We start from the raw sequence: 16,998 nt of genomic DNA, 5'->3' as shown, positions 1-16,998 counted from the left end.
AAGAGAGGACCTGCCTAATAAAATTGTTGTTTTAAGTACCAAATGAGCTAACAATATGTGTAAAGTTTTTAGCTCAATGCGTGACACATAATAAATGCTAAAACATAAAATGGTGAAAGCGGGTATTTCATTCTTTCATTCAATCAACCAGAAGATATTCTAGTACCTACTATATGGCGGCTGCTGGTTCAGACATTAGAATAAAAGAGAGACACCCTCACCCCCGCCCCCCGGCCCTCCTGGACCTTCTAATGGATTCCTTAGTATGAGTGGTAATCATAGTGATCAAAGATGCATGCCATACAGTATGAGCTTTTCATTTATTTAGACTCATCCCACCAAATTGGAGCAATAATGAATGGCAGACCTACAGGGGAATGGGTCAAATGGGTCTGCACAATGTCTCCAAATGCTACACCTGATTCCCAAGCGTCTGGTGTTGACCGTCTCAAGCTGCCACCCGTTTTATCAACAACGCTTACAGCCTGGCACACATAGGGACTTCTAGCATATGGTCCATTATTGCAAACACATGGAACCCCCTGGCGTAACCCATTTCTTACGGCTTAGAGAAGAATATTAACTTTGCAGTTAGGAGACCTGGGTGGTTGAAATCCTAGCTCCCCCGCTATAAATAGGTATAATTTAGGATTAATTATTTAACTTTATGAGCCTCCTGTGGAAACTGAAGGCAGTGATTCCTAGCAGATTAAAAACACTGTCTGTGAAAGCCCAGCTTCATGCTGGGCACCTGGTAGGTACTCAGGTCAATGGAAGGTGGTTTTAATGCTCTTTCTACCCTCTTTGAATGTCTGGCTTTAAATTCTTCATCGTTCTGGGTGAGCTGCTGCCATGACAATGCCGAACAATGAGGGAAAGGTACAGTAAGCCATTCACGAGAGTTAGATGAGCCTTAGAAATGAGTGATAACTTTAGGTCCCAGAACTCACAGTGGACAAAACCAAGATTGAACCAGACCGGCTGCACTCTGGACTGAGGCAGGCTCGGATTCGGGTTTCCACCAGCAGCCACTGGCCAGCTGGGAGTGTAAAGTCTGAGCCACGAATGTCAATCATTGGCATTTTTACTGTACGCCTGTGCTTCATAAGCCAGATGTATAGGCTTGCTTGCTTTGCTTTTTCAATAAAGGTGCATGCTTTAATAAATTGGCTTTTCGCAATGCAGTCACGGTCTCTCGTATAAATTCATTTATATGAGAAGACAAGGATCGGGGTTGGTGACAGCCCTCTCCCACTGACTCAGAGGGCTGTCAGGGAACACATTCTCACTCAAAACTTATGGAGGACATTACTAATAGATCACAGCACCCTTCCCCACTATCCCCCACACAGGCTCAGAATTGGGGCGCTCGTCGTCTGGTAGTGTTCCACTAGGTAAAATGTTGTCTCTCTCTATGTATGGTCAGTTTTTGTGGCTTTATTCCCCTTGAACTTTGAATCTGTATTTCCTAATCTGACTGAATCTTGAATGCCCTCACACTGCTTGGCTCCATGTGACAGGATTAGGAACACAAAACCCCCTCCCAGATTCCACCCTCGGAAAAGACCTCCAACGCGTCTCTTTTATGGTTAAGGAGGGAGGGATGCAAATGACTAGACGTTATTTAAATTGAACTATGCCACAGGCTCTATACATCATGATTTACACACATTACTTCGTTTAATCCTCTGAATTAGACATTAGGCTTCCCATGTCATAGAGGGGTAACCGGAAGTGTGGAGGCCCCACTTCCCACCCCAGGCCCTCTGGCTCAAAACCCAATGCTCATTCTCCTGTAGCAAATGTCAATGTCTGAGAAGATTCCTTGTGTGGGGTTTGCTAATATCTCATGGCCTTCACCCCTCTCCCTCATCAGCCTAAAACAGCATTAAATTATCTTCAAATGCTCTTGCTCTCCATATCTGAACATGACTTTAAATTCTTCTTTGCCAACTTTTTAACAACCATGCAAATAGGTAGAAAGCATCATTGATTTTATGTAAATCCCTGAAGCTACATTTGGCCCTTAGAGCAAATTTAAAAAGAGAGGGAGCCCCTTTCCATGGCTCTGGGGTGGGAATCCATGCGGAGAAACCAGCAAAATCGGGGCCAAGTCCCAGGGAAAAGGATATATTCCATTCCTAAACAGCTCCCTAGACAATGATAACCTGGGTAAAAATGCATATGCCCAAAGCATAATAATCCTATGAGTTCACCACATTTGCATAGCGTTTTATAATCTGCTCTTTTTCAGACCACACTCGTGTACTCCTCACACAAACAGGGAAGCTTCATAGATGAGGAAAAGGAGACGGGGGAGGTTAAATGACCAGCATGAAGTCTTACTGCTGACAAAGAACGTTCTTGCTGACTCAGGCCTCCTCAGTTCTGTAAATGCTCACCAGCTCATCTTGCTTCCTTTCTTCCTTCTTTCCTGCCCTGCCTTCTCACCTCCCGCCCCTTTGTTGCCCCCTCCCCACGATACGTGCATGTATGACGTCTTCCTGAAAGAGGCTCCTCATTCAAAGGGGTCCGAGTTGAGGGTGCTAAGAATAAAACACGGACGATTTGAAGTGACGGCCACCTTAACTACACTCAGCATTAGAAGTGGATCAGGTTTGACCTACTTCCGTCCAGGTAGCAAGAGCTTCAGAGCTATTTTAAGAGGCACTGCTACCTTCCTGGGAAACAAACTATCAAAATTCTCTCTCTCCTTCCTCTCTCTCTCTCTCTCTCTCTCGCTCTCTCCCTCTCTCTCTCCCTCTCTCTCTCTCTCTCCTGTCCTATGGAGTCCTTGGTCTTCAGGATCCCCGAACCTATGGCCTTCCCAGACCTTCCATTGACACAGGGCTGCACATTCAAGCAAAAGCAGACGTGATCTCACCATGCTCCTGTTTACCGAGTGGCAGAGGGAAAGACAGGCTGTTTTCGTGGCGTAAACCAACCTGCAAAAGGATGGTGGTTTTGTATTGACTTTTCATCAGGTTGTTGATGGATTCAAAGAGCCGCCTCATGGATTCTTCAAACTCCATCTGTTCTTTGCCTTCGTAAAGCCTGAAAGAAGACACATCTGGGTCACTTCTCAAGCCAACAGGCAATGGCTTTGAAGGTGTGTGCCAGCCACAAACCTCACTTAAAACTGGAAAGAGAATGAGGTGGGAGGTGGGAGGTGGGGACTCGGGGGGAGGGAGTGGGCTCAGCAGTCCCTGCTGCATAATCCACTCAAGGGAAACCTCCCTTCCCCGCACTGAGCAGAGCCGCTCCCGCTCCCACAGGCTCACATGATAAACCTGCCCTCACCGTCTTTTATTAAGCCCTGCAGAATAAGGAATAAAACGTGTCTGAGCTGAGAAGACATCAATAACTTCAGCCTTCTTCTAGAATCAGAGGAGAGATGGTGATCACTGCATTTTCAAATATCGTGCAAAGCATCAAGGAGAAAAATTCTCAATCACACGAGGGCTCCTCCACTTGTCAGATGATTAGGGACGCACGTGTCCCATGTCACGGCCCTGCTTTCGCTGCCCCGTCACTTCAGGAGCATGCTTATCAGCCATTTTAAACCGCTATTTCTCTGAAGAGAAAGGCCCCCTGTTCTTATTGTAAAAAAAGGTACACAAACCAGAACTGCATCACTTGCAAAGCCAGACAGCTCATTACTCCTACCAGAGATCAGGAATGTTAGCATGTGACGGACACACTCACAGAGATTGTCAGGCCCTGCGCTGGTACTTTTTAGGGAAGTACACGTGTGACTTTTTAGGGAAGCCATGTCCGATGTAGATCAGCCTCCACAACCCGAGTCTTATCGCCCTCGGGGCCCAGCCTCGGAGTGCTGCTCAGCGCAAGGCCTCTCCAAACAAGCCTTTATCGCCATCCGTGGCATATCCGTGGCCTGACCTGTGGCACCTGCGCACAGCAGAGCGGAAAGCATCTGTCGCAGCAGATAAGGAGCGTCTCCTGTCTCAGCCCGCAGTCTCCGCTCCCCGCAGATAAAACTACACACTTACAGGATTGTTTGCTCTGTCAACCACAGACGGTGGCCCCTTGCAGCCACCTCAGCGCCGTCTCCACTAAGTCCCCACCCATCCCCTCGCCCCTCTTGTCTCTCCTTTCTGCTTCTCTTCCACTTCCTTTCTTTTTTTATTTTTAAAATATATTTGTATTGATTTCACAGAGGAAGGGAGAGGGAGAGAGAGAGAGAGAGAGAATCATCAATGATGAGAGAGAATCATTGATTGGCTGCCTCTTGCACACCCCACACTAGGGATAGAGCCTGCAACCCGGGCATGTGCCCTGACCAGGAATCGAACCGTGACCCCCAGGTTCATAGGTCGATGCTTAACCACTGAGCTATGCCAGCTGAGCTCCACTTCTGTGTGTCTGTGTGTTTCTCTCTGTTTACCTCTGAGCACTGTGCACTCTCTGTCTGCGAAGGGTTCTATGTTTGTCTCTGCTTCTCCCTCTCTGTCTTTAGTCTTTCTTTCTCTCTTTTTCCTGACTCCCTCCTACAGCCCTCTGGAGTAAGAAGCTTAAGGGTCAGCCAGTGCTGAGCGTGGCAGTCCATTACAGGCCCAGCAACCGCCGCTGACTTCCCGGGTGTCTGGCTCAAGGCCACAGAGACAAGGAGCCAGGAGTCCGGGAGCAGCGTCCCTCCTCTCTCCCCTCTGTCTCCCCTTCTCCTCTCCCCTCCTTCCTTCCCTGCTGGCACAGAGAAGCGCTTCAGTCAGCCGGTCCTGGGTTCCAGTCTCCATTCTGCCCTGGACTCGCTGAAGACCTTATGGATAACAGCCAACATTACAGAACGTCACGGTGCCCCAGGCACTGTCCGCAGATACACACTAAATCACTTACCCTCACAACCACACCATGAGGCGGGCCCGAGCCCCATTGTACAGGTTGACAAAGCTTAAGCACCATGTGCAAGGGCTCCCCTTCCCTCTCCACCCTCCACCCCCCAGTAAGGACAGAGCCAGAATTCAACCCTGGCCTTCCATCAGCTGTATATTTTGCTGCCTCTCTTCACTCCTCTAAGCCTCGGCTTTTCACCTGCACAATGAAGGTGACAGCTCTATGCCCATGGATGGTGAGGAGACCCGCTCACAGGCCAAGTGCTCAGCACATGCTGGGCCGGTAAATGCCAGCTCTCATCTTGCTGCGGTCAGTTGTGGGTGCAGAAGAATAACTTTTGCTATCATTCCCACTGCTTAGACGAGGTCACAATGCTCAAGAGGTTGCCTGAATCCCATCCAAGTGGAAAAGATGGGACAGGTCTGGCAGGGAGGAAGAAAGGATCCCAATTCAAAGGGGTGGTGGCTGCCCCAAGGGACAGAGTTGCTAGTTTATCTTTGTGACCCAAGCTAAGCTAACAGAGGTCCATCCCCCAAGCCTTTTCCTTGAAATCCATGACTCTTTCCTTCAGTCACAGCCACCTGAGAATCTTTAGTGAACATCATAATCCCTGTTGTTGGTCAGATTTAATACCCAGATGTGGCTGCCCACAGGGGACTCATTATTGTTTACATATGTATGGACTTTCTCTGTAACTTGTGATTTGTGTGTGTGTGTGTGTGTGTGTGTGTGTGTGTGTACACACACACCACCTGTACTGTCTACAAGAGTGGCCTCTGGAAGTTTTTTTTTTTTCCTAAATATACTTTTATTGATTTCAGAGAGGAAAGGAGAGGTAGAGAGAGATAGAAACATCAATGATGAGAGAGAATCATTGATTGGCTGCCTCCTGCACCCCCCTCCCCCAATGGGGATTGAGCCCACAACCTGGGCATGTGCCCTTGACCAGGATCGAACCTGGGACTCTTCAGTCCGCAGGCTAATGCTCTATCCACTGAGCCAAACCGGCTAGGGCACCTCTGGCAGTTTTATCCTGCCTGTTGACCCTATCTACACTCACACACACCTCCCATAATAAATAGTTCCAGGTAGCTCTGTCTCTAAAATTTGTATTTTTTAAACAGAGAAACATAAAAATGGGCTTTGTCTATATATATGAAGGGAGAGAGAGATAGAAACATCAATGATGAGAGCCCCCTACTGGGGATCAAGCCCACAACCTGCGCATGTGTCCTGACTCAGAATCGAACCGTGACCTCCTGTTCATAGGCCGATGCTCAACCACTGAGCCACGTGGGCCAGGCACAAATGGGCTTTTTCTTAATGACAGTGCTCTAGGGGAGGGAGTGTTTGTGAACCCCTGCTGAAGAGATCCCTGAGGCTACCCTGGATCCTGACCTCTCCTGTGTCTGGTTATTTAACTCTTCCTAATAATCCCCCCCTTTTTTTTTTTGCTTAGACTAGCCCTGGTTGAGTTCCTTACCATCCCCTTACAGTCAGAACTCTGCGGAGTGGGATGGACTTCCTGGGTCCTGAACCAAGAGCCGTGGGGAGGAAGAGTGAGCACTTAGTCCATGCTTCCCATTGTACAGATGAAGAAACTGAGGCCAGGGTGGGGAAGTGACTTGGCTTCACTGCCATCTTTGAAATGTTATTTGACTGATGTGGGGGAAAAAAGAGACTTGTAAGCTGTGGGAAACTGAATTTAATTTCTGCCAGAAGACTGTGATTTGCTCTGGGTCGCAGACAGTTCCAGTGGGATAGCTCCAACTAGAACTCAGCATTCTCCCCCTCCTGGCGGAGGGCAGACGACACAGAACTCCCAAGGACAGGACTGGGGCATTTGCCTCAGCGGGAACCCAAGCTGCTCACTGTTATTTTGTCACAAGTAGGTCCCTGAACACCACACTCTAGGTCAGGAAGGGAAATGTATTCCACACCAGCCTAAGTTTCACAAAGGATAAAGAACGATTCTGTGAGGAAATGGCTTGCATTTTACACTGGCTACATCATTAGGCAAAACTGTTGCATTCTTAACAATCGTGGGGTGTGTGTGTGTGTGTGTGTGTGTGTGAGTGAGAGAGAGAGAGAGAGAGAGAGAGAGAGAGAGAGAGAGAGATTTTTAAGCTTGGGTTTTGGTGGGAATAAGAAGTTGGAGGAAATGATTACCTTTGGTAAGAAGACAGGAAACAAAAGCTATTTAGTGAAAAGGGCTTTGCTAGCCAGCCAGCCTCCTCCACACACTGGCTTTGTGGCTTCAGACAAATGATATCTCTGAATCTTACCTTCCTTGTTGCGAAAATGGAAATATAATGCTCAAAGGGTTATTTTAAGGTGAAAAGAAGTGAGATGATGCCTTTCAAGTATTTAATATGGTATCAGGCAGTTAGTAAATGTTAAGTAACTATTAGCTATTCTTGTTGTGTTGTTGATTCCTGAGCAAAGAAGTGACCATATTGGCAAATTTTCTGACCTGAGTATACAGAAATGAAAGGAATATTTTGAGGGGAAAAAATGGCTCAGAAAAAAACACATCAGGGCTTTAGATTATATGGGGAAAATAAATGGACGATGGAGGGCCATTCAGCACTGTGGGGCCTCCCCTGAGAAGCTTGAAGTACAAAGAAAAATAATGCCTCATCTTTCTGCAAGGCTTTCCGTGTGGCCTCAAAGTCAAGGGCACAGCAGATGCAGCTACAAGGTCTTTCTGTAGCACCTGGTCTCTGCTATAGCTTCGGGAGGGAGACATTTGTTCAGGCTTCAGAATGCCTAGGAAGATACTACAGACGCCGGCCGATTGTGCCAGGGAACGGATTACTGAAGGGCCCGAAGGCCCTGGCCACCAGAAAAACTGCACCAAGCTGCGAGGCACCATCCCGGGGCACAGGAGTCTGACCTCAGCATACCCCTCCCCTCGCAGTGGGCGCTCTGGCTCCCAGGGCTGAGATAAATACAGTGACACTCAGCTTGCACGTGATTCATTAAGGAGACACTGTGCACAGCTGAGCCCACACCAACTGCAAACGGGGCCCCGTGTGGTGTGTACCACCTCTTCCACGCAGGTACATAAAGCCTCAGCCTGAAATGGAGGTGGCAGCCTCAGGCCAGCCGTTCAGGGAGCAGCATCTAACCACCGTGTCCTGGGTCGGGACAGGCAGCAGGTAGGTTCGCTTTAGAGTCCGGGGGCGGTGTTTCTGGGCACCCGGCCCTGTCTCATTTTCCATCCCTCAGCCTCTCCTAGCTCCTCTGCGCCACCTCACAGGCATCCTCCTGATTTCTTCCCACCTCTTGGAGGCAATGCAGACATTGCGGTGAGACTGTGCAGTTTCCACACCCTGCTCTGCCACTTCCTAGTTGGGTGGCCTTGGCTAAGTTTCTTAATCATTCTAAGGCTCAGCCTTCTCGTTAGAAAAAGGGCAGTAGCCGATAAAGTGGTCCTACAATCAAATAATGCATGGAAAGCAATTAGCAAAGTGCCTGGCCTAGTAAAGACTCAATGAATATTAGCTATCGTTAAATTGTATCATGTTTTTCTTCCAGACCCACCTGTTTTTGCTTCCAAAACCGTATAAGGAGACAGAAATCAGCATCTTCAAAAAGCAACCACTGTCCCACTTACTGAGCCCCTACTGCGTGCCAGGCACTGCCGTGGAGACAGACATAGGACTCAGTCCCTGTCCCCAGAGAAATCATGAGGTAAGCCAGCAGGTGCATCAGGTCAGAGCAGCGATAGGGCAGGAACAGGTCATGAATGAGAGGGCCTCCTTCCTGATCACACCTTGCCCGCAGGGTCACTGACACCACCAGCCCTTGCTATGTTAATAAAATGTTCACATTAGTATTGACCACTTTCTCAGGGTTAAGTCCTCTGCTGCATTGTTCACACGGATTAGCTCATTCGGTAGATGATATTATCTACATTTTCTAGATGAGAAAAGGAAAAAGGGGTTCAAGAGGCACGAACAAGGGAATGGAAGTGCAGAGGGAGCAGGGGCGCTAGCTGACACTGACCACCTGTCTAGTGAACCCCTCTGCCCTGAGCAGCCCCGTTCCCATGCCACCAGCACAGCCTGGCCCCCTCCTGCCTCCTTCCTCCCAAGCAGTCATGGAAATGCCCCCGGGATTAGCCCCAGGCCCCAGCTTTCCTCTGTCTCCCACACCCAGTCACATCTTTGCCTAAATATGCTCTTGGCAAGACACATACTTAATGCATTTCGCAAGTGCCTGGGAGCAAGACCAGATTAATTGGGAGGTTTTTAAAATAAAATCTCTGTTTTAAGTGTCTCCATGATTGTCTATGAAACTGAGAGAAACGTCTCAAACAATGATGTCACACCACACCATTTTGTTACTTTGCCACACAAGTGAAGATTCTTCTGTGCCCCCAAATATGATGCCGGGCACTGCAGGAATACTGTGGGAGGGAGGCCACTCACTTAGTGGACTTCCTTAGATGAAGGAAATGACTGCCACAGCCACTGAGGCTGCCTGTCCCAATGCTTCAGTCTCTATCTTCGCCACTCACTCCCTGTCTTTTCCACTAGGTATAAGCTCCATGCAGGCTGAGAGCAAGACTATCTGCCATAATATCCCATGTCTATCAATAGACTCAGAACAGGGGGAGGGTGGATGGGAGGTAATCAACCAAAGACCTTGTATGCACATATTTATAACCCATGGACACAGACAATAGGGCGGTGAAGGCCTGGGGTAGGGGGGGGATGGGGCAGGGTGGGGGGGATCAATTGGGGGGAAACAGGGGATATATGTAATATTTTCAGTAATAAAGATTTTCAAAAAAGAGTGAGTTATAAACAAATGTATTAACAAGTGATGAATTATTAAAGAAATGAACCTCGGTGCCTTCAATGTAGCCATACAGAATTATCTGACGAATCTGGAACTCACTGCAGTTAAGCTAATTCTAATGGCACATAAACGAGATCTCAAGGGTGGTATAAACAGTCATCTTCAGCTATGCAGACTTTATTATCATTACCTTTAATGCTAATAATAGCTACTACTTACTAAGCATTTGCTGTGCACCAAGGACTGTGCTAACTGGATCAGGTCACCTAACTAGTACATGGCAAGTAAGAATTTGAGCCTAAGAGTGTCTGGCTCTAAAGTTCACTCCTTTAACCACTGGGCAATACAGCCTCCAGGGGACAGAGGGAAGTGATAGCTAATTGCCAGGCTGGAACAGGGCAGGTGGTGGTAAGAAAGCATTATTTGTCCAGGGGATGATGTTATGGGCCTGCCAAGGGAAGCTAAATGACTGGCTAGAACCTTTTTCTGTCCAAGCTCTAAATTCAAGGTGACTTGGCTGATGTTTCTACCCCGAGACAATCATTCGCTCTATTAGAACAGGTGTAAATTAGTGACTTTACAAAAGAACCATGAGGCCATTCATAGCTTCAGAAAAGTCCTTATTCTGGAAAATTCACAACACTCTTAAGATCAGAACCTACCTACCTCTGCTTCTCTCTCTCTCTCTCTCTCTCCCTCTCTCTCCCTACCTCCCCACTCCCCAGTCTGGGATGAAGAATAATTACAGCCCAATCAGGGGCTGAGTCTGTCTGAAAATCATCCTTGCATTTATCGATCCTATGTACCGAAAGGAGCCATTCAGTGCACTCAGCAGGCACATCTAAGTCAAAGCATTTGGGCTGGGAAAGAATGACAGGGCCTTCTTCCTGACTCACCTCTTCCCTGCATGGTCATTGTCACCATCCCACCCCTTACCCTACCACCAAGGTCCATTCACCTGAAATAAATCAGAAATTGTAGATTAAGACAGGGAATTTGGTCACAATGAGCCTGGAATGAGTTGTCCAGCTCAACATGGCCATAGAAATTATTTTTGCATAGGTAATGAAGTTGAAATGTAAAGCATTATTGTGTTAGAAGAGAACGATTAAAAATAATCAAAAGGGACTATGACATGAAGGGCTGGGACAACGCCAGTGTGCACTGCCAAGGAGACTCAGTGGACGAGAGACGCATGCAGACTTCACGTAATTGACCTCCAGCAGCCAACAGGCTGTGCCCCAACAGCTCCTGATACCAGCCTTTCCTCAATGACAAGATTATTTCTACTTGACCTGTTACTTTTCCAGATTCTGACATTTGAGAAGGGATCGCCCCTTAGGGCAAAGAAGTTTCACTAAACAGTCCTCTTCCTGTAAATCAGCCCAAGTAAGAATGATTGGTAGGGAAAAAGACAAACTCCACATGTGAAGATCCTGTTTTTAAAAAAAAAAAATGTCTAGAATGAATACACAGTAAATGAATGCAATCACTAAGAAAAACTGCCTCAGGTGGAAGCTTAAATAGCCTAAATTTAAAAAAAAAATTAAAGTTAACAATATGGAAGAAATGAAAGAAAAACATTCACTTTACTTTTAAAATAGGGCAACCCTGTGTAATAAATTAATAGGAAGTAGGTAATAAGACAAAAGCCTTGACAAGAACTCTCAGTTATGAATCAAGTGTGATGGGTGCCCCGTGCCATCCTTCATTATACTGAGAGGGGCTGCAACCTTTATAAAATTTGGCAAGAACTAAGTTGCATAATTCTGCACATAAGTAAAATTTCCCATTAGCATGAAAATCAGTTTGAGGGGTTTTCCCCTCAAGATAATTAGAAATTGAGTGTTCCCAAAACAAAGTTCCCAAGGACAGATACATACACACACACACACACACACACACACACACACACACACACACACACATTTCCATGGTTCCAAGACATTTGGGAATAATAAAGATTGCTTCATCTACTTGAAAGAGAAGCTAATATTCAGCAAGGTACTTCCAGCTCTTTTTCTTTAGGTCTGGTTTGGTCTAAGTTGGAGTACCAAGAAGAAATTAGATTTTGATTGATTCTCTTACCATTTGTTCCTTTAGTATTTTAATCACCTAGGAAATGTCATTGATATCTCAAGTGATAACAAAAATTAAGTTGTAGAATGATTACATACATATCACACACACACACACACACACACACACACAGAGTAAAATCTGGAAATCTACACATTAAATTAAGAATTGCATTATCACCGAAACCAGTTTGGCTCAGTGGATAGAGCGTCGGCCTGCGGACTGAAAGGTCCCAGGTTCGATTCCGGTCAAGGGCATGTACCTCGGTTGCGGGCACATCCCCGGTAGGGGGTGTGCAGGAGGCAGCTGGTCGATGTTTCTAGCTCTCTATCCCTCTCCCTTCCTCTCTGTAAAAAATCAATAAAATATATTTAAAAAAAAAAAGAATTGCATTATCTCTTAGGAAAAGGATTGTACATGTCAATAGTTCCCTTATATGCTTTTATATATATGCTGATTTTAAACAAGTAAATTTTACATTTGATTTTTAAAAAGTGAATATTTCTCTGAGGTGAATGTTTCTTGCCCTCCAGCTCCTTTCCTCCTGTCTCAACAACCCCCCCTCCCAAGTCTTTCCTGAATTCTCTCATTCTCACCGTGGGAACTGGGGCTGGAGGCAGGACATCTAGCTCAAGGTCATACAACTGGAGCAGATTTTCCTCTACAACTGCACAAGAGAGATGCTGATTCTTCGCCTACCTCCTGGTACCGGGCACGGACTCCAGCAAGAGAGAGACAATTGCCTGACAAACATCAAGTTATTAAACAGTGGTCATGTCAAGAGCACCTGAACTTGGTCCTTTCAGTCTGTGGCTTCCTGGGAAGAATAATTAATCCCAGGCTTCCTGCTCTGTTCCACGGAGAGCCTTGGCATTTGGTGTGTGGAATTAAATAGAATTTTTAACATTTTCCTTACTAATTGTGCTGGTTTTAAAAATACATGTGAAATAAAAGTGTTTTGAAATCTGGGAACACCTGAGGAAGTGTTGAGTTCAAACATAGGTGTGCGTTACTGGAGACCTCATTTGAGCAGGATGGCTGAGGGCCAGGCCGGTTGCCAGCAGAGGGCAGTGGTCTGGATCCCCAGAACTGAATTCTAAACCAGACTCCAGCATTAATTAGTTCTGTGACCTTTAGCAGGTCCCCTCATCTTTAAATGGACCACTTTTCCATCGAGGGGACTTTCAGAATTCTTAACTGGCTTCTGTTGTCAGAGTCAGGTAGGGCATGTCAATCATCCAAGACCAAGCCCACCCATCTACAGAGTTCCCCAGCATGTGTATGACCCATAGGCCCCCCCAGTGACCATGTGGAATAGGTAGAGTAAATCTTCAAGAGCCTGAATGGCATTCAGTCACCAAGCCCTATTAATCCCACCACCAAACATTTCCCCAGCTTTACTGAGATATATGATTGACAGATAACATTGTGTAAGTGTAAGGTGTACATCGTGATGATTTGATACATGTATATGTTCTGAAATGATTACCGCAATAGGTTAGTTAACACATCCATATAATGTATGTGTGTGTATATGTGGTGAGAACATTTAAGATCTACTCTCTCAGCAACTCTCAAGTATATAATACGGTGTTGTGAACTATAGTCACCAAAACCATTTACTATACTCCGAGATCTTTATCAGCACCACCTTCAACCACATACCCATCACCTCTCACCTATAGGGGTCTCTGAACCCACATCCCTTCCTTCACTCTTACCACTTTCAATCCATTTTCTACACACTGGTAAAAGGGACCGTTTTCCAAACATAAGTGGTCATATCATTCTTCTGTTTGACATCCTTCAGTAGCTCCCCATTCCCCTCAGGATAATGTCCAGAAACCATGGCCTGACCTTCGAGAATCTTTAAGGTCTGCCCCTTTCTGTACCTCCGGGCAATGTCCTGCTACTCTATCCCTCTGTCACTAAATTCCAGCCACCTTGGCCTTCCCACAATTCACTGAGTCAAGCTCCCTACTATGCCATGGGCCACCTTTCAGTTTTATTTTCATTGACCACACCCTCCTCTTCACCTGCCAAGTCACAGCTCAGGTGGCACTTCCTCCAGGACACCTCCCTGATGCCATGATCAGATTTGATCACCTCCTAACATGCTCCCAGGGCACCTCACACATCTCCCCTTGATTTCAGTTGCACATACTTGACAATTTGCTTAATGACTCCCTTCCCAGCTAAACTAAAAATCCCAGGAGACTAGGCCTGAGGCCGTCCCTTTCACTGTCATATTTCCAGTGCCCAGCAGAGTGGCCTAGTGGCTGCTCAATAAATATTTGTTGGCTAAACACTCCATTGTTAATGCAAACCAAACCTCCACCCATAGCGAAATATTTAAACTAGATGGAAACTTTCATTACCAACTTGAGGGGTAAGAAGGAGAAGCAAGTCTTAGGGCCCAGCATGCATGGAGCATGGGATGTGGTAAAGCTGAATGTAAGGAACAATAAATGCTGAGTTAAAGGCCTTTCAGAGGTGGTAGGCTCTAGGGGCAATTCTACAAATGTTGACAGACACCCACGTATAGGAAAAACTGTTTACCGTCTTGAGATTTCCAGGCCCTAAGACAGCCTGTAAATTAGGTGCACATTCCTCCTGTCCCAAGGGTGCCTCCCAAAATGGGGGGAAGGGCAAAGTCCCAGGTTCAGAAAAGCAGGCATGCAATGCATGCAGCCAACAAAGGCTGAAGTGTGAGCCAGTGCAGGGCCCTTGGCATGCTCTGCGGTGGCTTCTCAGGCTCCAAAGAGGCCACATTCTAAAATGTATAACAATGGGAGGCACCATATTATTACAGATGCACTTCACAAGTAAGTCCCTTTAAATCTTCCATCCACCCCAAAGACTCAATAAGCAGGAAACTTGACAACTGAGCAACACACTATTTCCTCTTAAGGAAACAAATTCTGCTTTGGGGATCACAAAGCACACCCAGCGGTCCTGATTCGGCTCGGCATCCCTGACAGTTCCGTTAATGTGGTGAGTTTCACCCTCTGGCAAGCTGGATGGACCCTTTACCGTCCTGCATGTTCATATTTGGTTACCAGGAATTTACAAACCCATTTCCTAAGCCTATACATTTACTCAGGTAATTGACCTCCCACCTAAGTCATCCTCTGAGGAACTGTGAGCACCAGTGTTTGACAGAAATAGCCCTCTCTGTGCGGAGGCAAGGACTCTGACAGCACACTGGCCCCCAGACTCCGCACGAGGCGTTCACAAGGGAAGGAAAGCCTCTCCTGCTTCCACCTGATAGAGTGAATATCTGAGTCCTCCATGGCTTTTCCCTTAACTATCTACAGCACAGACAGTCCTGTTCTGCAAAATTAAGCCATTTAAAGGGACAATGGAAGCAGACAAGATGAATGTCTTACACTTTGCTGTGAGCGGAGTCTGAGATTGGCGCCAAATCGGAATGAGTTTCGTAGGCCTCTGAAGGATCCACAGGGGAAGCCAATCAGGATTGCACCAGGCAAAGGACAACCCACAATGGACCCAATTCACATGCAGATGATGGTACATCTATTGCACCTGATCCCTCGGCTCCCAGATGGCCTCCTGACTGGATATCAGGAAAGATGCTCAACTCTGCGAAAGGGTTGGCTAATTGGCCAAAGTCCTCCTAATTGCAGAACACCTTGCTCTGGCCAGTCGTCAGTCCCCATGACCTTACAGCAGCAGTTACATTGCTGCTGTACCCTCTCCTGGATACACATCCTTTCCTGGCTCCTGGAGCCCAAGCCTCCCTGGGACTCTCTCCTCATCCATCCCTTCAACATGCTCAACTCCTGCGTTTCATCCTGAGTTTTAGAGTATTGTTCACCTGATGCTGTAGCTTCAGGTACCTCTTGGTATCAATTTGTGACAAACTGTACCTGCATCCTAACTCTCCTACACTGCAAATCTGTATCTAATTGTCTGCTATACATCTCCATCTGGCTGTGCCAAGAAGCACCTCAAACTTAATATGCCCCACACCTGCTCCTCCCAGCCCTCATCATGCTGGTGAGCAATGCCTGATCACATGGGCCCCACGGTCCAGCCTCAGATCAGCCCTCTCCTTCAATGCACTCCCACATTCCATTAAGATGGGCAATCCTGCCCTCTATCAACCCTCTCCTTCTTCCTCTTCTTCTTCCCAGCCCCACTGTGACGAACTCAGTTCACGTCTCTTGTCTAGATTACAGCAACAGCTTCGTTATTGATCTCCTGCCTCCCCTCCACCCCTGGACGACATAACATTAGTTCTGCAGTCATCTTTCTAAAACATGGATGCAATCGTGTTAATCTGTTTTGGAACCCCAACGCAGGGGTTTCCAAACTGCTCCTATGACAAAAGAACTTGAAGCATGATTCTCAATAGATGCTTATTTATTTATAAATTATATCCACGAACTATTCTAAATTATCAGTCAAATGTTCATATAGTTCAATTTCTTCATCTTGGACAAAATAAAGAAATTTTAATATTTTTACCTGATCCCAAAGGAGTAATTGGTACACCCTCTGGGGGTATTCACTGTGCTCTGAGGACAGAGGGTAGCATCTATGCCAATATCCCCGGCAGAGAGGATGAGGTCCAACTCCTTGGCCTGGCATTCAAGGCATCTCTCAGTCTAGCCGGAGCCCACGTCTTTGGACACATCACCCCACTCCTCCACCAGCCCAGCTTCACCCACTAGCTGCTCTTCTCCACTGCGTGCTCTTCACGCTGGGCACAGGACAGCACAACACCTAGGCTTTGCGGTCACACCCCTCCCTGCCGACATCCAGCTCTGTCACCTGGACTCCCCCTCTGCACCTTTCTGGGCCTCCACTTCCCTTCTGGAAAATAAAAATGATAATGCCTATGCTTTGCAGAGTTGTCATGGGTATTAAGTGAGGGGAAGTGACACAGGGCCAGGCACAGAGGAGAGAGGCTTCCTAACGGGAGCCTCAGCGTCGCAGAGTAACGGGAAGTTCTATTTCATGTTGTCCCCTCTACAGGTGCCCTGGACTCACAATGGGATTACATCACAGGAAACCACTGTTAGCTGAAAATATCATAATTTGAAAGGCATTTAATATACTAGCCCAGTGGTTGACAAACTCATTAGTCAACAGAGTCAAATATCAACAGTACAACGATTGAAATTTCTTTTGAGAGCCAAATTTTTTAAACTTAAACTTCTTCTAATGCCACTTCTTCAAAATAGACTCGCCCAGGCCGTGCTATTTTGTGGAAGAGCCACACTCAAGGGGCCA

General features: G+C 46.7%; 1 protein-coding gene across 1 annotated transcript in view; it reads right to left on the bottom strand.

The window, feature by feature from the left end:
• The window catches only part of DOCK2 (dedicator of cytokinesis 2), a 373,603-nt gene that overhangs the window by 279,401 nt on the left and 77,204 nt on the right, over positions 1–16,998 (bottom strand). Inside the window, exon 23 of the mRNA XM_008147631.3 lies at positions 2,946–3,054. Coding sequence (XP_008145853.1) covers positions 2,946–3,054 — 109 coding nt within the window. The remainder of the gene's footprint in view (positions 1–2,945; positions 3,055–16,998) is intronic.

Source organism: Eptesicus fuscus, chromosome 6, assembly GCF_027574615.1.
Source record: "Eptesicus fuscus isolate TK198812 chromosome 6, DD_ASM_mEF_20220401, whole genome shotgun sequence".
NCBI classification, from domain to species: Eukaryota; Metazoa; Chordata; class Mammalia; order Chiroptera; family Vespertilionidae; genus Eptesicus; species Eptesicus fuscus.
This window is presented reverse-complemented; position numbering and strand designations above follow the sequence as displayed.